Source organism: Sphaerodactylus townsendi, linkage group LG04 (assembly GCF_021028975.2).
Source record: "Sphaerodactylus townsendi isolate TG3544 linkage group LG04, MPM_Stown_v2.3, whole genome shotgun sequence".
NCBI lineage: Eukaryota > Metazoa > Chordata > Lepidosauria > Squamata > Sphaerodactylidae > Sphaerodactylus > Sphaerodactylus townsendi.
In genome coordinates this window covers 14,821,326-14,843,106 of record NC_059428.1, presented here as the reverse complement: position 1 = coordinate 14,843,106, position 21,781 = coordinate 14,821,326, and the positions used below count along the sequence as shown (strand labels likewise).

The 21,781-nt window shown below is 46.3% G+C and overlaps 1 protein-coding gene across 1 annotated transcript in view; it reads right to left on the bottom strand.

The window, feature by feature from the left end:
• Window positions 1-21,781, bottom strand: part of TMEM135 (transmembrane protein 135) — a 242,895-nt gene that overhangs the window by 181,191 nt on the left and 39,923 nt on the right. The window contains exon 3 of the mRNA XM_048494023.1: window positions 20,940-21,032. Within this exon, the coding sequence (XP_048349980.1) occupies window positions 20,940-21,032 (93 nt within the window). The remainder of the gene's footprint in view (window positions 1-20,939; window positions 21,033-21,781) is intronic.

The window sequence follows — 21,781 nt, the reverse complement described above, 5'->3', positions numbered from 1 at the left end:
CCCTCCACCTTTACAACAACACTGAAAAGTTCAAATACTTTAAAGATGAGACAAGCAACTCCTACATCTCCGGTACGTGAGTGATCATCTAAAAATTCCCAGGACCTTTCTAAAAACTGCTTCGGTGGTCAAAGGCTTTCTACCAGCCTCATACACACTGAGTGGGAGAGTTTCAAAGGCAAGCAATGTTGATGGGAAGCTCCCAAGCTCATTTTCAGTGAAATGAAGACATCCATCCTTTTCAACTCTTGAAAGAAGGGGGGGAAAACCAACACAACAGCATTCAGAAAGTTTAAAATGGATTCTATAAGTCATTCAAAGCCAAGATTTTGACTCTACGCTTATACTTTAGAATCCGGTTCACTTTTCGACGGAACCACAACGTTGTTTTGTCACTTCCGGAACAATGCATTTACAGCATAACTTCACAGGGAATGGCAGCTCACTGAAGGCCAAGCATTAACTCGCCAAACCATTACAAGCAGGGCTGTGGGTTTGGGGCATGAACGGAGGGAGTTCATAACTCTTTACTAATTTATTAAAACATCCATATACCGTATATACTCGTGTATAAGCCGACCTGTGTATAAGCTGAGGCACCTAATTTTACTTCCAAAACCTGGGAAAACTTATTGACTGGCGTATAAGCAGAGGGTGGGTAGCCAGGAGGCGGAGGGAGCTCCTTATTTGGGCAGTGACATCAGGGGGAGTCACGGCCCAAATAAGGACCTCCCTTTGCCTGCCCCCTGGCTGGGCTTCCTCAAACCCAGACGGGAAGCAGAGGGAGCTCCTTATTTGGGCAGTGACTCCCCTGATGACACTGCCCAAATAAGGAGCTCCCTCTGCTTCCCGGGATTTGAGGAAGCCCAGCCAGCCAGGGGTTCCCCCTTCACCCTCCGAGGAGGGCAGCAACAAGCGGCTTGTGCAGCCGCAGGGAGGTCTTCCTGGCAGAGGCCTGAAGAGCTGGCTGGTAAGTGGTGACTCATGTATAAGCCGAGGGGGCATTTTTCAGCCTTAAAACAGGGCTGAAAAACACGGGTTATACGCAAGTATATACGGTACTCATATTTCCTCACTGTTCAAGCCATCAGAAAATTCTGGAAAGAAGTTGGGTTTGCCAATTTGAGTCATTTAAAAACGAACATGTACATCACAGGACCCAGAATAGTACGGTTGTTAAGAGTGGCAAACTCTTATCTAGTCAACTGGGTTTGACTCCCCACTCCCCCACATGAACGCTCTTATCTGGTGAACTGGATTTGTTTCCCTGCTACTACACATAAAGTCTGCTGAATGGCGTTGGGCTAGTCATAGTTCTCTCAGTACTCTCAGGCCCACCTTCCTCACAAGTTATCTGTTGTGAGGAGAGGAAAGAAAGAAGTTTTTAAGCTGCTTTGAGACTACTTACAGTAGAGAAAGTTGGGTTTTAAATCCACACTGTTGTTCTTGTACTACTGGCGCTAGGGGCAACCCTTACATTAAAACGGCCAACGTATATTTCATGTGGCTGACCTGGGCCGAATCAGGTATAATTTCATAACTGTATTTATTTAGAACATGTATTAGAAGAGTTTGGATTTATATCCCCCCTTTCTCTCCTGTAGGAGACTCAAAGGGGCTTACAATCTCCTTTCCCCCCCCCCCGGAAAACAAACACCCTGTGAGGTAGGTGAGGCTGAGAGAGCTCCGAAGAACTGTGACTAGCCCAAGGTCACCCAGCTGGCGTGTGTGGGAGTGCACAGGCTAATCTGAATTCCCCAGATAAGCCTCCACAGCTCAGGCGGCAGAGAGGGGAATCAAACCCGGTTCCTCCAGATCAGAGTGCACCTGCTCTTAGCCACTACGCCCCTTCTTCCTTACAGAACTCAAGCTGCCTTGAGCTTGCAAGGGGAAGGGTGGTATAAATGCAACAAAACGTAACAAAATGTATATGTAATAAAATAAATAAGTATGTAATACATAATAAATATGTAATATGTAATATTAATATAAGTAATAAAATAAAATAAATATAAATACCTAAAGGTACCTTACAACATAGATACAATACACACAAAATAAGATAGATTAAAAACATAAAACCAACATTTAAAACCACAACTCAGGACTGCTGGTAAAATTAACCAAATGCAGTCCGAAATAAAACCTAAATTAACATAGCTATGAAACACTACTTTGGTTTCATCAATACTTATCTGCTATTAAATTACTTCACATTTTCTCTTTTTGCAAACAGAGACTGAAGCTTTAAAAACAAAACTGTTCCAGTAAGCTATATCTGAACCATGGTACTGAATATTTTTTCAGCTATGGTTAAGAGATAAAGCCTTATACTACCAGCTCCTTATACAATCATAAACTTGGAAGAGACCCCAAGGACCATCAAGTCCAACCCCCTGCCATGCAGGAACACATAATCGAAGCACTCCTGACAGATGACCATCCAGCCTCTGTTTAAAAACCTCCAAAGGAGAGACTCCACAACTCTCCGAGGCAGAGAATTCCACTGTCAAACAGTCCTTACTGTCAGGAAGTTGTTCCTAATGTTGAGGTGGAATCTCTTTTCCTGCACCTTGAATCCTTTACTCCGTGTCCTAGTCTCTGAGGCAGCAGAAAACAAGCTTGCTCCCTCTTCAACATGACATCCCTTCAAATATTTAAACATAGCTATCATGTCCCCCCTTAACCTTCACTTCTCCAGACTAAACATCCCCAGCTCCTAAGCTTCTCTTCGTAGGGCATGGACTCCAGACCTTTTACCATTTTTGTTGCCCTCCTCTAGACCCGTTCTAGCTTGTCAATATCCTTCTTGAATTGTGGTGCCCAGAACTGTACGCAGCATTCCAGGTGAGATCTAACCAATGTAGAATAGAGAGGTGCAATTACATTCCTCAGTCTTGACGCTATACTCCTATTGATACAGCCCAAAATTGCATTGGCTTTCTTGGCCGCCACATCGCACTGCTGGCTCATGTTCAGTTTATGGTCTACTAAGACTCCCAGATCCCATTCCCTTTTCAGCAGAACCACCTCAGAGTAACATCTGCAGCAGGTTATAGTTCATTACAGCTAAGATGAACCACAATATTGTAATAGATCAGTGATTTTCAACCAGGGTTCCGTGGTACCCTGGGGTGCCGTGAGCATGTCCCAGGGGTACCGTGGCAATGCTAACCCCCCCCCCTCACTTTTGTGGTGTCTCCTGCCGGCGCCAGCAAGGACATGGAGCTGGCTCGGGGCAGGGCCTGCCACAAGGTCAGCAGCCACTCCCTCCATGCACCCTGGGAGGGGAAGGTGGGGGGTGGTGCAAGCAGGGGCACTGGGAGGGGAAGGTGGGGAGATGGCAGGGGTACCGTGAGATATGAAGAGTGAGGTCAAGGGTACCGTGACATCGAAAAGGTTGGTAAACACTGTAATAGATCATAGCTTGCATTCAAGCACACTTTCAAATTAAAACCCAAGTTTAAATGGGCAAAAAAATCCTATCTGAGTACCAACAACCCACAGCTGACTTATGGCAACCCTGAAAGGTTTTGAAGAAAAGAGACACTTAGAGGTGATTTGCCATTGCCTGTCTCTGTGTGGGCTGAGAGAGTTCTGAGAGAACTGTGACTGGTTCAATGTGACCCAGCAGGCTTCACATGGAGGAGCGGGGAATCGAACACAGTTCTCCGCATTATAACCCATCACTCCTAACCGCTACACCACACTGACTGAAAACAAAATGCACCTCTGCAAAAAAAAAAAGAGACACAAAATAAATTTGGGCAGATTGAGGGCGAATTATTGTACCCAGAGTACTGACTTATGAGTGTTAAAAAAAAAAGAAATCAGCATGAGCCAAAATGACTGTTGGAAAAGCCCTGGAAAGCAGGAAGTATTTTATGGAATTAGCTGGTAAAGTTTAAATATACGATACTGCCACAAACATTAATTTGCAATAACATGTAGCCCACATACTATTTGTGTTTAAGTTGTCAAATCCACAAAAGCCACAAAAATCTTGTGGTGTTTAGCTTACAGCGCGTACACTATTGGCACGCTTAACAGGTAGCATGCCATAATCAGTAATAACAACATGCTGTACAAACAATCTCTGTTTAAAAAGTGTTTCTTCCTGCACCTGGAAACAAAGATCTACATATACATGCCTGCCAATTTTATATGGGCAATTAGTAACATCCCATGGGTAACATGGCTTAATGTGATTGTGCAACTGTAGATGGAAAAATCAAAAACTCTGTGCTGCTAAGATTCTAGCAGGAAAAAAATAGTCCTAAACACATTTACAAACGGTCTCAACTTTTTGCATTTTTAATGTATTTTTAAATACAAGTGAAGGCAGCTTATAGGAGAAACACACGGAACACACGAAATCTCTGATGCTAAATCACGTTCAAGAGTAGCCCCAGGTACCCTTTTTTTAACTAAACCTAAAGCCCAGGTTTTATAACAGGCTCAGTGGCACAGCCTGCTCCGTGGTGACTATACAGGCGCCGGCTATAATGTTAACAGCCACTAAGTAAACGCTAAATCTGCCTAGAAGCATTTGGGGGGGGGGGGGGACGCACACCAAAAATGGTCCCTTTCAAAGCCACTCTAGATCTTTATTTTGATTGGTTGCAATTAAGAATTCTTTGCTGCTGATTCGTGGCAATTAATTAACCGGTGAAAAGAGCTAAAGGAACGGCTGATTAGAGGAAGCAATTCAACGACAGACAGTCTCCGGAGCGATCTAATTGCCGCGCCTCCAGCTCTGTTTAAATTAACACATTTTCCGGATATGCAACTCAGCTGGATGGGCGAGGGCCAATAATGAGTGGCAGTCTTAAAAGGATAGAGAATTGGATCCTCAGGATGAATGGTCCTTGTCCAGCGGAGTGAGGAGGACATCTTGCTTGGGTGATTCCCATACTCCTTTCCTCAGGGAGGCCGGAACAACTTTTCTTTCAGCAGTGGCGTAGTGGTTAAGAGCAGGGACGCTCTAATCAGGAGAACCAGGTTTGATTCCCCCGCTCTGCCTCTTGAGCTGTGGAGGCTTATCTGTCCTGATGGGACCCCCTAAGTTTGGTGCAGTTTGGTTTAGGGCAGTGATGGCGAACCTTTTTGAGACTGAGTGCCCAAACTGCAACCTAAAACCCACTTATGTATCGCAAAGTGCCAACACGGCAATTTAACCTGAATACTGAGGTTTTAGTTTAGAAAAAATGGTTGGCTCTGAGGCGTGCGTTACTCGGGAGTAAGCTTGGTGGAAGTTGTTGGCTTTGCTTTGAAGCAACCATGCAACTCTTCAAACGGGTGAATCACGACCCTAGGAGGGTTTACTCAGAAGCAAGCCACATTGCCAGCAACTAAGCTTACTCCCAGGTAAAGGATCTCACTTTAGTTCTTTGCATGAAAATCAGTGGGGTTTAACAGCGCTTGACAGGATTACCTACACTGCTTCCCCAAAACTAGGTCTTAGGTTTAATGCTAATAATCGAACACAGCGGCCCAGGCCAGCCTAGAAGTGTGGGGGGAGGCGATTTCCCCCCCACATGATGAACTCTGTTTGTGCATGCCCATAGAGAGGGCTCTGAGTGCCTCATCTGGCACCCGTGCCATAGGTTCGCCATCACTGGTTTAGGGGGTCCAAAGTTATGGACCCTCAAAGAGGAACAACTTTTCTTGGGTGCCCCATCCCCCATTCTTTGCTAAGGAGATGGGGGCTACCCTTTTGAGGGTATGGACCCTCAAAGAGGAACAAAGTTATGGACCCTCAAAGAGGAACAACTTTTCTTGGGTGCCCCATCCCCCATTCTTTGCTAAGGAGATGGGGGCTACCCTTTTGAGGGTATGGACCCTCAAAGAGGAACAAAGTTATGGACCCTCAAAGAGGAACAACTTTTCTTGGGTGCCCCATCCCCCATTCTTTGCTAAGGAGATGGGGGCTACCCTTTTGAGGGTCCAATAACTTTGGACCCCCCGAACCAAACTGCACCAAACCTGGGGGGAGCCATCATGACAGTCTCCAGATGATACCCTGAAATTTTGGTGCTGATATGTCCAAAACCGCACCCCCTGCAGGAACATCCCAGAAATTTGCCCAAGAATCTTTGTTCTGTATTGAGTTTTCTGCATTGCTGTCAATGGGGGTTGCAGGCTGGGGAGGGGCACGTTTCTGAAGGCACAGTCTCAAAACTTTCAGGGTCTCATCAGGAGACTTCCCTAATGGTACCTCCCAGGTTTGGTGCAGTTTGGTTCGGGGGGGGCAAAGTTATGGACCCTCAAAACTGTAGCCCCCATCTCCTATTAGCTCCCATTGGAAACAATGGGGGATGGGGCTCCCCCTTTGGGAGTCCATAACATTGGACTCCCTGAACCAAACCTCACCAAACCTGGGGGATAGCATAAGGACAGTCACCTGATGATATGCTGACAATCTGGTGCCGCTAGCCTAAAAACTACGCCCCCTTCAGGCCACAAATGGAAAACTACTAAAAATACCCAAAAACGAACCCTGCATTTTAATGCCCCCCACGAGGTGGTGCCCTGGGCAGCTGCCAATGGGCATTACGCCCCTGCATCCTCCTCAATCTCCACTTCCAAATTCTCCAGGTATTTCCCAACCTGAAGCTGGCAATCCTACCAGGAATTCCATCTAAAGCAGGGGCGTCCAACTCTGGCGCTTCAGATGTTCATGGACTACAATTGCCATCAGCGATTGGCCATGCCAGCAGTGGTTGATGGGAATTACAGTCCATGAACATTTGAAGCACCAGAGTTGGACGCCCCTGATCCAAAGCAACATTACAGTCCAGTAAACAAAATACCTCCAACTTAATACAGTTTCAGGCGGGTGGCCGCGATGGTCTGCAGTAGAAGAGCAAGATCTGACGAAGGGATCTTTGAAATGCTACTGGACTTGAATCTGGTTTCCCAACTTAATATGGATGAGATTATGTAGGCAAACATGGGAAGTATCAGGTGCAAGATGAAGACCACAGGGAGTCAGTGCATATTTCAAGATTTGAGAGATCACACAAAAAAAAGTTTTACAGTAAACATAGATAATTCAGTTGGGACCGTTCTGGCTGCTATCTGGTGCCTGAGGATGACTGCAGCTCCCACAAGTTCCTGGGACCCAGAATCATCCATGTGATCATTGCAGGTTGGATGTGTTGGAATAAGTCCGTGGTGGCGAACCTTTGGCACTCCAGATGTTATGGACTACTATTCCCATCAGCCCCTGCCAGCATGGCCAATTGGGCATGCTGGCAGGGGCTGATGGGAATGCAGTCCATAACAACTGGAGTGCCAAAGGTTCACCACCACTGGAATAAGTGATTTCTGCACTCCTGGACACTGGGGCGTGCTGTATATCTTTAAGCTGTTCTACCGTTTGCTCTCCATGTCTAGGCTCCACCCACCAACTCCTCCTCCTTCATCCTGCAGCCATTTTCTTCCTTCTTCTGCCCTTGGCACTGAGCACATGTAATGGCTACTTGCTCCCACTGGGGCTTTCCCACGGAAGCAGTTCTCGCATGCACATACGTGATGGCACGTTAGAATGCCCACTTGTGATAGGGAAAGTTATCTCTTTAGACTAAGGTTCCTATCTGTCTACTTTTCACCGGGAACAATGCTTGTGATCCGAAGTTACTTGAAATAAACGTAAGTTTTTCTCTCTCTTTTTTTTGCATATGCTTGTTTGGAAGAGCTCCTTTACTGCGCTCACACACAGGACTGGGCTGATTCCAACAGGATGATGTAGAGGCGTAGCTGGGCCATACTGTGCCTGGTCCACACTCTGTGTTTCCCCACCCCCCAAGCGGCACCCTGCCCCCCCCCCGCGCCCCCCTTTACCTTTGTAAAACAGTGCATGCTGGAGAACCTTGGGGCTCGCAACCTCTCCTGGGAAGTGTAGTTCCCACCAGGCCATTTTCAGCCTGAAAGGAACAGGCCGCTTTCCAGCCTGTACTGTTTCACTAAGGTAAGTGAGGGGGGGTGCCGCGGGAGGAGGAGGAGGAGGCGATTTTCTGTCCCCAGTCATGCGCCCAATGCAACACACGCCCCTCCCCGCCCCTAGTAGCTCCGCCTCTGGGATGATGATCCAGACACAGCTCCTAGTGCTGTTTGGAGGGTGCTCAGCCCATCGCGGCATCCTTAATTCTAACAGCTGTCCTACTCTCTTGCAAAAAATACCTATACCGTCCTTTGGCTGCGAACGCCTATGCTGTTAATGAATGACAGCAAGTAACCGGTTCAGGTCATGGATGTGTTCCTAGCAGACAGACAGACTCCTAATCCCTGGCGGTAGTTTACCTGATGAGATAAGAGTCTGCATTGAAACTGAACTCATACTTTCACATTGAAATGCAGCACGTATTCTTTGTAAGGCTTCGAGCAAGACAGAAAACCTAGCTGCGGCAGCCTCTGATGCCCCAGAAACAAAAAAACTCAAACGTTATCTGCAGGAGAAGACATTACACGCAAAGAAGCCTTCTAAAAACCAGAATGGAAATCACAGGCCATCTTGAACTCTGTTTGCTTAGGAACAAATGTCCTGAAATAGACTTAAGCATGATCTTGACCTTGTTAATCGTTAACTGCATTCCCCTACAAGCAGCTGTTAAGGGGGAAAAAATGGTTCTTCCATCAAAAAAAGAGAATTAAAAAAAAAAACAATGCCGCCCAACTCCCTAGAGGGAAGCATTTTTTTAAAGCGAGCAAGCAAGCAAGACTGTATCACATGAGCATAGTGGAAAAAATGTCCATATTAATTCCACAGGCTGCCTGAACTTCTCCATTCTTCAGAACAGAATCTACGATGGGAATTTTACACTATTCTTAACTCATGATCACTGTGTCTGAACCACAGAAAAGGTAGGTGTGATGGACTTCCAACAAGCTAAGACTGTATACCCGAGGAGAGCAAGGGCATACAGAACAGTTTATCATGTTTATCACTTTGAGAACCAATCATGTTAGAACGACGCCATGCTAACTGCACATGTAATTCTGTGGAGACAGGCAGATGACTGCCATGGGAACGTCTAGATTAGATTACTGTCAAGTGCTTCACTAGGAGCTGCCCTCAAAGACTGTCCAGAAGATGCAGTTGGTACCAAATGCTGTGCCAAGAGCAATTACAGAGGGTCAAACAGGCCTCTTCCGCACGTGCAGAAAAATGCACTTTCAATCCACTTTCACAATTGTTTGCAAGTGGATTTTGCTATTCCGCACAGCAGCAAAGTGAACTGAAAGTGGATTGAAAGTGCATTATTCTGCATGTGCGGAAGGTGCCTATATCACTCCCGTCTTGCTTTATCTACACTGGCTTCCAATTTGCTTCCAGGCTGCATGGAAGGTGAGGGCATTGACTTTTAAAGCCCTGTACAGTCTGAAACCAACATACCTTAAGAACCATCTTCTCATAGGAACCTACCTGTTTATATACCAACATACCTTAAGAACCAGGGGGCATACATTGAAAATGCTGGGGGGAAGAATTAGGACTAATAAAAGGAAACACTTCTTCACGCAACGTGTGATTGGTGTTTGGAATATGCTGCCACAGGAGGTGGTGATGGCCACTAACCTGGATCACTTTAAAAGGGGCTTGGACAGATTTATGGAGGAGAAGTCGATTTATGGCTACCAATCTTGATCCTCTTTGATCTGAGATTGCAAATGCCTTAACAGTCCAGATGCTCAGGAGCAACAGCCGCAGAAGGCCATTGCTTTCACCTCCTGCAGGTGAGCTCCCAAAGGCACCTGGTGGGCCACTGCGAGTAGCAGAGAGCTGGACTAGATGGACTTTGGTCTGATCCAGCTGGCTTGTTCTTATGTTCTTATATGAGGTTCTCACATGAACCTACCTGTTCACTAAATGTCATCTTCAGAGTCCCTGCCCAAGAAAAAGCTCTCTCAGTCACAGACTTTCACAGCTGGAATTAACTGGCTGTTGTGGGTTTCCGGGCCACACAGCCCGGAAAACCCACAACAGCCAGTGGCATCAAAACTTTGGAACTTCCTCCCAGGAGATTGGGCGGTCTCCTTCTATCAGTATCTTCCGCCAAAAGAAAACTTGTTCTTTTCGTTTGGCATACCCCCCAGTAATAGTCACCGGCCCTCCTCCCTGGTTCTGGTGTTATTTATGTGTTTTTATTGCACGATTTAACAATTTGAATGTTTTTAATTATTCTGATTTTTGTGTGTGTTCCGCCTTGAGGACCCTGATGAGATGTAAAAACAGTAAGGAATTTTTTTAAACAAAAAAGTAACTGGACCTGTTTTTCCAATGCTGATTAGAAAACAGTGCGGAAATATGCAGCCAAGATTTGGCTCACCCTTAAATTATATATAGGTGTTTTTTTCTTTCCAAGCAACACTTCTTTTTCCTAAGTTTTAGACGTGCCATAAAATGAAGTCCAAATTGTCCTTGGCACGGACACCGAAAGCCGTCCTGACTCTACTTGAGGAATGAAACAATAAAAGCCAACTGGAGCGATAGCGTCCAAGCAGCTAGCTCTCAGAAACCCTATCAATCCACCATCTGGAACGCAGTCACAGCAGAAGGAATGTTAAATAGGCTTTAACCATTAGAAACAGGAGCAAGGAGAGGCAAAGCGAGGCCCTCTTCGTGGATTACATTTACGTGATGTCATTAAGCTAATATCACTTTCCCCTCAGACTGAACTAACTTTAGCCACAGGCTGCTGTCTTTCAGAGACCTCATTATTCAATATCTGCTTTTGTACACGAAACGAATATCTATGTAAGTGGCTTTCGCCGCAAAACCAGCTAGAATTTATTGTTCCAAACAAAGATGACATTAATTACAAATTGCAAAACACACTGAATGCTAAGTAAACCAAGCCACGTTCCAATAACTGCAGAACAATACACTTTGCACTGCACCCTGCAAGAGAATAACAGCCACATGATATTAATGGCAAACTACAGTGGAACCTCGGTTTTCATTGCCTTCGGTTTTCATCGGTTTTGGTTTTCATCGATTTTTTCAGTGAAAAATTTGTCTCGGTTTTCATCGATTTGCAGTAAGGTGCAGGGGTTTGTGGAGAAAAATCACCCGGACAAAACTGCTGCAGGCCGTGCCTGCAACTTGTTTAATGACAATGTCTTGCCCCATTTCAGACAAATCTTAAAGAGGCGTCAGAAACAGACCTCTTGGGACAGCTTTCTGGTGCGACATTGGTCCACTGGCTCTGAAGCTGGTCCTAGTGTGAGTGATTGTTAGCATTAAACACTATGTTTATTCACCAAAAAAATGTCTTTTTTGTATGTTTTTGGGAGAGGCTAGAACGGATTAATTGAATTTGCATTGATTCCTATGGAAAAGTTTGCCTCGGTTTTCTCAGTTTCGGTTTTCACCTATTCTTTTCGGACGGATTACCAACGAAAACCGAGGTTCCACTGTATTACATTGGCGAATTCATGAAATGACCTCATATCAATCTGTTGTTTTTTATCACTGGCAACATGGGTCTCCAAGGTGGTCCTGCGGGCACCATGGCACCTGCTGTGTCTTGTTACAAAGTACCAGGGGTGGAGCGAGGGGGAACTGCGCCTGGGGCACGCGCACGCCCTGCAACCCTGCCACAGCGGTGCGTGCCCCGGAATGCCCCGGCCATGCCTTGGGTGTCGTGCCCCCTCCAGCCCCGTTGGCGCTACGCCACTGGCCAGATGGACAGGACTAGCTGGGACTTGTGCCCAGCAGGACTTCTAACTGGCTGTGCACATTGAAAGACACCCTGTTAAATGGAACGTCTGCCTTAAATACTGAAGAGTTACTACGAGAGTTATGCAACATCTCGCTTTCGGCCATTTTGTACTTGGCTTCACCTGCAGCAGTATCTATATTGTTGTTGTGCCCACGAACCTGCACCAGGTGACTGCAGACTCAAAAATGCTGGAGAGCTGACTCACAATGTCAACAGTGTAGCTATCTGAGAGGCAGTGTGGTGTAGTGGTTAACAGCAGGTGGACTCTAATCTGGAGAACTGGGTTTGACTCCCACCTCCTCGACATGAGCGATGTACTCTTATCTGATGAGCTGGGTTTCTCTCCCTGCTCCTGTACATGGAGCCCGCTGGGTGACCTTGGGCTAGTCACAGTTCTCTTCAAACTCTTTCAACCCCCCTACTTCACAAAGGAAAGGAGGGAAAGGTTATTGTATGCCACTTTGAAACTCCTTACAGTTGAGAAAGGAAGGGTATAAATCCAATGTCCTCCTCCTCCTACAACTGGTACACCTCCACAAGTATTTTAGGCTGGAACCTTCAGGTGGGAGAAAGGAAACCCATAACACCGTAGGTTGGAGGAAAGGGAACCCAAGTCATCTCATCCCCAGGTGAGAGAAAGAAGACCTCTAACAGATCTATGGAACACTCACTGCAAATGATTTGATAACATCTAGCTAGGACTGACTGTTTTGCAAGTGTTTGGCTTCTTCAGGTTGGAAAAAGGGCTCGCCTATCTTTATTCTTTTAGGCATGAAAAAAGCACAAAATAAAACCCAAAGCTCTGGTATAGAACTGGAACAGGTCTGACCACCCTAATTTCCAACAAATGCCAGCTGTCATTAGCCTCTGACACTTGTGCAGATTCTTTGATTTCTGGGACTCAACAAGCCTTTCTTTGGGCACAACAGTCAGGGACAGAGCATAACCCCTCCCTCACCCCCACCCCAAGAAAGCCTCTCAACAGAGATAAATGCCTGATGTTTACAATATGCTGAACACCTCCCTGATACACCACAGAGATAAAGACTTTCTGCCTTCAGATGATGAAAGCTGATTAGTGGCAGGAAAAGATTTGCATGCCGGTTTACTTTCCTAGAAATATTAAGAACATAAGAACATAAGAACTAGCCTGCTGGATCAGATTAGAGTCCATCTAGTCCAGCACTCTGCTACTCGCAGTGGCCCACCAGGTGCCTGTGGGAGCTCACATGCAGGATGTGAAAGCAATGGCCTTCTGCTGCTGCTGCTCCTGAGCACCTGGTCTGCTAAGGCATTTGCAATCTGAGATCAAGGAGGATCAAGACTGGTAGCCATAGATCGACTTCTCCTCCATAAATCTGTCCAAGCCCTTTTTAAAGCCATCCAGGTTAGTGGCCATCCTCACAACAACATATTCCAAACATAATCTCCAGACTAGCGATGAAGTGTTTCCTTTTATTAGTCCTAATTCTTCCCCCCAGCATTTTCAATGGATGCCCCCTGGTTCTAGTATTGTGAGAAAGAGAGAAAAATTTCTCTCTGTCAACATTTTCGACCCCATGCATAATTGTATAGACTTCAATCATATCCCCCCTAAGACGCCTCCTCTCCAAACTAAAGAGTCCCAAACTCTGCAGCCTCTCCTCATAAGGAAGGTGCTCCAATCCTTCAATCATCCTCATTGCCCTTCTTTGCACTTTTTCTATCTCTTCAATATCCTTTTTGAGATGTGGCGACCAGAACTGGACACAGTACTCCAAGTGCAGTCGCACCACGGCTTTATATAAGGGCATGACAGTCTTTGCAGTTTTGAATTCCAGAACTCTTGAAACTCTTATAATTTGGGCGCAGGCCTGGTGATGTGAAAGGATTGGAGTCATTCAGAGAAGCCTTCGTGACATTATTTGTTGCAAAGGAGCCATAATGTTGGGATCGGGGGGCGGGGGGTGGGGAGAGATAAAAACACACAATGTGGACTAAGATCAGTACAAACAGGCATGAGCACACTGGCTCCTCCTCCCGGCCTACACACGTTCAACCGGCAGCTTAGAAGGATTTATAAGAGGTATACACACGTAGACGACTCCTCTGCAATGTAACCCAAGCCTGACTGTGCTACTGTAATATCTGCTCTGGTTACTTATCTCTCATAAGCCTGCCTATGATCTTAAAAGCCCTTCATAGCCTGGGACTCTTTTGATGATCAGACACCATCTCTCAACATACAGCGAAACCTCAGTTTTCGTTGGTAATCCGTCCGAAAAGAATAGGTGAAAACCGAAACCGATGAAAACCGAGGCAAACTTTTCCATAGGAATCAATGTAAACCCAATTAATCCGTTCCAGGCACTCCAAAAAACATACCAAAAATACATTTTTGGTGAATCAACATAGTGTTTAATGCTAAAACAGTAACAAACAATCACACTAGGACCAGCTTCAGAGCCAGTGGACCAATGTCGCACCAGAAAGCTGTCCCAAGAGGTCTGTTTCTGACGCCTCTTTAAGATTTGTCTGAAACGGGACAAGACATTGTCATTAAACAAGTTGCAGACACGGCCTGCAGCAGCTTTGTCTGGGTGATTTTTCTCCACAAACCCCTGCACCTTACTGCAAATCGATGAAAACCGAGACAAATTATTCACTGAAAAAAATCGATGAAAACCAAAACCGATGAAAACTGAAGGCAATGAAAACCGAGGTTCCACTGTACTCCCATGCTGCATCTGCCTTCCCTGAACAACCACCTGCTCTCTGTACATGCTCTTAGAGGCTTTGCTCTGCTGCGACCAGGACTCTGTCAGTGGTTGGGTTTATGTTTTGTAACAGCCTGCCATAGCAGGTCACAAGGGCACCTTTCCCCTTTTTTCCTTTCCAGAGAAGGTTCAAGAGTGTTCTCTCCCTGGAAGCTCCCCGAGGACGGTCGTGAAGTCATCGGAGGAATGTTTATGCTGTGATTTTGCCCCGGTAGATGGCTCTGCTGATGTTAGGATGTGGCGATTAATTATATTACTGTTTTGTTTTCATTGCAACTTGTAGTTTATGGAGGTTGCCCTGAGGCTTAGGAGAAAGATAGGGGTGTAAACACATAAATAGGGGTGTAAACACATAAATAAATGTTGCCAGGCAAGATGTATCAGTTGATTTGCTTGCAGAATTAGCCTTTAGATTAATCTACAGGCACCAATGGGTAGAAGAATCACGATGGGGAACCGATGTAGGGTTGGACTGGACCGCTGCAGGAGGCAGGGGGTTAGACTCATTATTCAACACTGTAGAGTCGTGGTGGCGAACCTTTGGCACTCCAGATGTTATGGACTGCAATTCCCATCAGCCCCTGCCAGTATGGCCAATTGGCCATGCTGGCAGGGGCTGATGGGAACTGTAGTCCATGACATCTGGAGTGCCAAAGGTTCGCCACCAATGCTGTAGAATGTTCTGTTAGGATACTGTTCTTTCTAGCTTGGACTAGGACCAAGGTCATGGCCCACCCACCCTGGGGGAGGGGTCAGGAAGGGAAGGGAGGGGGAAGAGGTCCTATCATCTGGTCCTGGCTCACCCGGGAGGGGGGGAAGGAAAGGAAGTCTGTCATCTGGTCATGGCCCACCCAACCTGAGGAGAGGGGGAGGGAGGGGCCCCAGCATCTGATTGAGGCCCACCCACCCCACAGGGGGGGAAGGGGAGAGGGAGCCAACATCAGCAGTTTGTGAACATGGCACCTGTTCTCACACATCCCTTTCACCCTCTCTAGTGACTCCTGTGGGTGTAAAATCTGCTATGCAGCAGGAGGGGAAGGGGAGGAAAGATGCATTTCTAAAGACGTCTTTTGGAATTTCAGAAGAAGCAGGTGGCTGTAAAGGAAAGGCACCTGGGTCTCTCACAGAGATCAGATTAGAGCAACGGAATCGAGGGACGAAGGTTCTTTCTCAGGTCACGTCAGACCTCTGGGGCAGTCAAACCTATGGGGAAGCTACATAACTGACCAAATCATGGGAGCAAGATGGGCAGGTGACCGCGAGGGCTTCCTTCAATGCACGCTACTCAAAATGGGATGCGCAGACAGTTTCCTGGGGCAGACCCAGAGGTGGGATCCAGCAGGTTCTCACAGGTTCCCGAGAGTAGGTTACTAATTATTGGTGTGTGCCGAGAGGGGGTTACTAATTGGTGGTTTTGCCACGTGATTTTTGCCTTAGTTACGCCCCTCCTCTCAGCAGTAGCATGCAGAACTTGAAGCAGTCTAGCAGGAGGTGCACCGACGTGCGTGGCAGCCTGCGCCTGCGTGCACTCGTTTCCTGCCGAAGGGCCGGCGCAGCGGCTGCGTCCTTGCCACAGCCCTGCCCAGGAATGCCACGCCCCCGGAATACCCAGCCACGCCCAGCCCCATTGGCGCTACGCCACAGTTTGAATCACACCACCATGGGAACCTGTTACTAAAATTTTTGGATTCCACCACTGGGCAGACCTCCCTGAAACTTCCCAGCCTGAAGCGAGAGAACGAGAAGAGCGGGTTTCGTACGGCTTGACGTTCTGCAGCAGGGTGCTTTTATCCATCATTTCACACTCAGCGCAACATGGCCAACTGTGTGAACTCTATCCCTCCCCTCCAAACATATATTAATCAACACTAGAGCTGGAATCCATTGGGCATGCTCTATTTTTAGAATATTCCTCAGCACCACCATCTTGGCATCCCTAGGAGACACAGGAACACTTCTTTCCTGCCAGCTTTTGTAAGAGAAACCGGATGGTTTCTTACCCACAAACATAGTCCCTTCCAACAAGAGGCAGCGCTTAAACTCAAGAACAGATATCGACTTTAAAAGGCGAACCTTTGGATAGGAAATGACCCATTGCCTGAAAATTCTCGGGGTGACCAAATCTAAATTACGGACAAGTGGAATCCGTAGGACAAAACCATAAAAGTTAATGTTTAGTTGGAATTCACGGAGGTTATTAAATTTCAATAGCAACACTGGGAAATTTCACAGCATGGGAAGAACCAGCTTGGAAGAGTATAGTAAACAGGGTATAAAGGTTGTCCAAATTTTACAGGCACTCTGTTTCAAAGCATTACCTGACATTCTGAAGAGTGTCATATTAGGACAGTGGTGGCGAACCTATGGCACAGGTGCCAGAGGTGGCACTCAGAGCCCTCTCTGTGGGCACGCGGGCACAGAGTTCATCATGTGGGGGGTGGGCGATAGGTAACCCTGTTAAGTGCTGTTAAACCCCACTGATTTTCATGGGAAGAACTAAAGCACAATCCTTTACCTGGGAATAAGCTCGGTTGCTGGCAACAGGGCTTGCTTCTAAACCCTCCTAGGGTCATGATTCACCCGTTGGAAGCGTTGCACGGTTGCTTCAAAGCAAAGCCACCGACTACCACCAAGCTTACTCCCGAGTAATGCGTGCCTTGGAGCCAACAGTTTTAAACTAAAACCTCAGTATTCGGGTTAAATTGCCATGTTGGCACTTTGCGATAAATAAGTGGGGTTTGGGTTGCAGTTTGGGCACTCGGTCTCGAAAAGGTTCACCATCATTGTATTAGGACAACCTTTTAACCTAGAAGAATTGGCTTTTATACCCTGCTTTTCTCTACCTGTAAGGAGTCTCGAAGTGGCTTACAAACTCCTTCCCTTTCCCACTCCGCAACAGACACCTTGCAAATGAGGTGGGCTGAGAGAGTTCTGAACAAACTGACTGGCCCAAGGTCACCCCGCAAGCTTCATGTGCAGGAGCAGGGAAACAAATTCAGTTTACCAGATAAGAGCAGAGGAGCGAGGAATCAAACCTGGTTTCCCAGATTAGTCTCCACCTGCTCCTAAGCACTACACCACGCTGGCTCTCACAACACACTAGTACCTTCAAACTACCAGGCACCCCCAGGCTAGCTTAATGATTGCCAGCAGAAGGGATAGAGACATGTAAACTACTTCCACAGCATAGCTATCAGCAGTGGTGGGATCCAAAACTTTTAATAACAGGTTCCGATGGTGGTGGGATTCAAACAGTGGCGCCGCCGCACACACGCACCTCCAGTCCCTATTGGGCAGGGAGGTTGCTTTAGTAACCCCTTCTCGGCACTCAGAAAAAAATTAGTAACCACTTCTAGAGAAGTGGTGAGAACTGGTTGGATCCCACCTCTGGCTATCAGTTAGCAAACAAAGAAGCAGTCCTCAAAAACTTATGCCAAGATTTGTTCTCTTGTCCACACTTAAGAGACAGTGGGGCTATCTGGATAGGAAAATACAAACCCTAAATCTATATTCTTCCGTTATATCCAGCCTTTCTCCACAATGGAGATCAAATGAAGCTTCACTCCTCCATTTTATCCTCACAGCAACCCTATGAGGTAGGTCAGGCTGATAGTGTACCATTCGTCTAACGCCACTCCACAAGCCCTACAGCAGAGTGGAGATTCAAACATGGACCTCTGAGAGCCTAGGCCAGTGATGGCAAACCTTTTCGAGACCGAGTGCCCAAATTGCAACCCAAAGCCTACTTATTTATCGCAAAGTGCCAACAACACAGCAATGTAACCAGAATACTGAGATTTTAGTTTAGAAAAAACGGTTGGCTCCGAGGCGTGCGTTACTTGGGAATAAGCTTCGTGGTAATCGGTGGCTCTGCTTTGAAGCAACCATGCAACTCTTCCAACAGGCGAATCATGACCCTATGAGGGTTCACTCAGAAGCAAGCCCTATTGCCAGCAACCGAGCTTACTCCCAGGTAAAGGATCGTGCTTTAGTTCTTCGCATGAAAATCAGTGGGGTTTAACAGCGCTTTTCAGGGTTACCTACACTGCTTCCCCAAAACAAGGTCTTAGGTTTAATGCTAATAATTGAGCCCAGCGGCCCAGGCCAGCCCAGATGTGGGGGGAGGGGGCGCAACTCTGTTTGCACGTGCCCACAGAGAGGGCTCTGAGTGCCACCTCTGGCACCTGTGCCATAGGTTCGCCACCATTGTCCTAGGTTGGCCCCAGGCCTCCAGGATTGGGAACTGTTAATTCTATCAGCTCACCAGCATGGCCAATTGGCCATGCTGACAGAGGCTGATGGGAATTGTAGTTCCTGAACATCCGAGAGCCGCAGACGGGTTCCTACCCCTCTGTCCTAGGCCAGGGTAGGAACCTGCGGCTCTCCAGATGTTCAGGAACTTCCACAGATTCCCATCAGCCTACCAGCATGACCCGGTGGCCGTGACGGAACTGATGGGGTGCTCGGATTCCCTGTTTATCAGGCCGCAGATTCTAATCACACCATCTAACCATCACTACACTCACGTACTTTGAGGTCTCAAGAGCCAGAGCCCTTGGGGATGGAGGCGATTATATAAAGTTCAAAATAAATAAATAAATGATAAATAAATAAATAAATAAATGAAATAAATGAACCAGAGCCCCTTGGGGATGGGGCGGTATATAAGTTCAAAAAATAAATAAATAAATAAATAAATAAATAAATAAATAAATAAATAAATAAATAAATGTATCCTCTATAGTGAGTACAGGATGCTACTACTGAGGCTGCTTGCTTCAGTAAGTCTATCACAATCTCTGGGAGAGGCATACAAAGCAATGTTTTCAGCTTCCACGGTGCTGCCCTGTCAGCAGAACGAAGTCTGCAAGCAACTCGCCGTACCGGTTTTTTTTTCCTAGCCAGGACAAGAGCCGAGGGATAGAATAGCAGGAAGCAGCTAAATTGTCAAAAGAATGGGATGGGTGGAGAAGAAACACCATGGACAGACAGGAAACTGGCAATCAACCTCAGCTCCCTCAGAAATTGGGGCTTGCTATTTTAAGTTTAGGTTTAGCTGGGGATGTTTTAACTACTATTGCCTTGAACCAAGAGGAAAATTGCCTCGAACCGAGAAGAACATTAAATTAATTATTGCCAATGGTGCCTTAGCTCTGGCCTCTATCCAATTCAAAAACCCTACCCTCCGGACTGATTTCAGCACCTTCAGGTACTATGTGCGTACGTGCGTGAAGTGCCATCAGGTTGCTTCCAGCGTGGTGTAGCAGTTAAGAGCCAGCATGGTGTAGTGGTTAAGAGGAGGAGGAGGAGGAGGAGGAGGAGAAGAACAAGAAGAAGAACAAGAAGAACAAGAAGAACAAGAAGAACAAGAACAAGAACAACAAGAACAAGAAGAAGAAGAAGAAGAACAAGAAGAAGAACAAGAAGAAGAGGAGGAGGAGGAGGAGGAGGAGTTTGGATTTATATCCCCCCTTTCTCTCCTGTAGGAGACTCAAAGGGGCTCACAATCTCCTTGCCCTTCCCCCCTCACAACAAACACCCTGTGAGGTAGGTGGGGCTGAGAGAGCTCCGAGAAGCTGTGACTAGCCCAAGGTCACCCAGCTGGCGTGTGTGGGAGTGTACAGGCTAATCTGAATTCCCCAGATAAGCCTCCACAGCTCAGGCGGCAGAGCTGGGAATCAAACCCGGTTCCTCCAGATCAGAGTGCACCTGCTCTAATCTGGAGAACCAGGTTTGATTCCCCACTCCTCCACTTGTGTGGCAGAGGCTTATCTGGTAAACCAGATGTGTTTCTGCACTCCTACATTCCAGCTGGGTGAGTCACAGTTCCCTCTCTCAGCCCCACCTACTTCACAAAGTGTTTGTTGTGGGGAGAGGAAGGGAAAGGAGCTTGTAAACCACCTTGAGTCTCGTTATAGCAGAGAAAGGTGGGGTATCAGTCCAAACTCTTCTTCTACCTCTTCTTCTTTCTCCAACTCATCGCAACCCTGTGAATCAATGTCCTCCAAAGCATCCAATGGTGGACAGCCTTGCTCAGGTCCTGCAAACTGAGGGGCGCGGCTTCCTTCACTGACTCAGTTCATCTCCTATTGGGTCTTCCTCTTTTCCTGCTGCCTTCAATTTTCCTAGCATTACTGTCTTTTCCAGTGATTCGTGTCTTCTCATGATGCAACCAACAGCCTCCGTTTAGTCATTTTAGGTTCTAAGGATAGTTCAATGGTTTATTTTTTAATGATTTCTTCGCAGCCTGCCGCCCTGAAAATAAACTTCCAAGTATATTTTGAAACATACTTTTACTGTACACATTTTCATTGCGAAATTTTATCGTAGTTAAATGTAAGAAAATATAATAGCAACGCAGAAAACAAATTAATCTCCCCAATGTGCGACAACGTGAATGAACCAACGTCCCTGCACCAGATCCATGAAAACAAGTCAGGGTTATATGAACACATACCTGCTCTTCCTTTCAATAAGGATAGCTACATAAGAAGCCGGTAAAGCAGCCCCAAAACCAGGACTCCAAAAATAGAATTTTCCAAGTATCCGCCTGAAAAGAAAATAAATATGCATTTATTCTACTTCATGCCCTAATGGGGAGAATGCAGTAGGAGTTTAAGGATCACAGTCATATATATATACACATTAAGAATACATTATTCGTATGTATGTATGAATGAAGTTGTAGGGTTACATTCCCGCTCTCGTCTCCGGATTCTTCTAGCTACATACAAACCACTTCAAAAAATTCCATTCACTCTCACAGAACCCAAGGAAGAACATTAAATCTATAGCCACTGCGTTTCAGAGAATTACTCTGATATAAAGTGCTACATTTAATTTCAGGGTGACACAGTAAGATTTCTAATCACAGGACACAGTGCAGGCTGTGCCAAAATGCATCTATTAACCCACAATAAAAGTATTTGGGGGTGGGGGTTAATAGGCTAATTTCAACATCAGAACTCCTCTACTGTACTCTGGATTGCTACCTATTTCTGAGTTTATCTCCACCCCAAATGCAATTTCCAAAAAAACACCAAAAGCCAAGATCCCAAAAGCTAAAAACAGGAATCTGGGGCGCATGAAGTATCCTAGATGCCCCCACATTTTTGCTTTTTAGGAGGTGGTTGAACACAGTTTTATTTAGGGCTGTGATTGATTAAAGCAATCCTAAACAGGAGTTTTAAATTGTGGTTTTATGTCTTCCGCATAATCTTGTTTTTATGTAATTTATTAATCTTGTAAACCGCCTTAAACTCTGTGAGGAAGAAAAGCAGCCCACAAAATAAATAAACA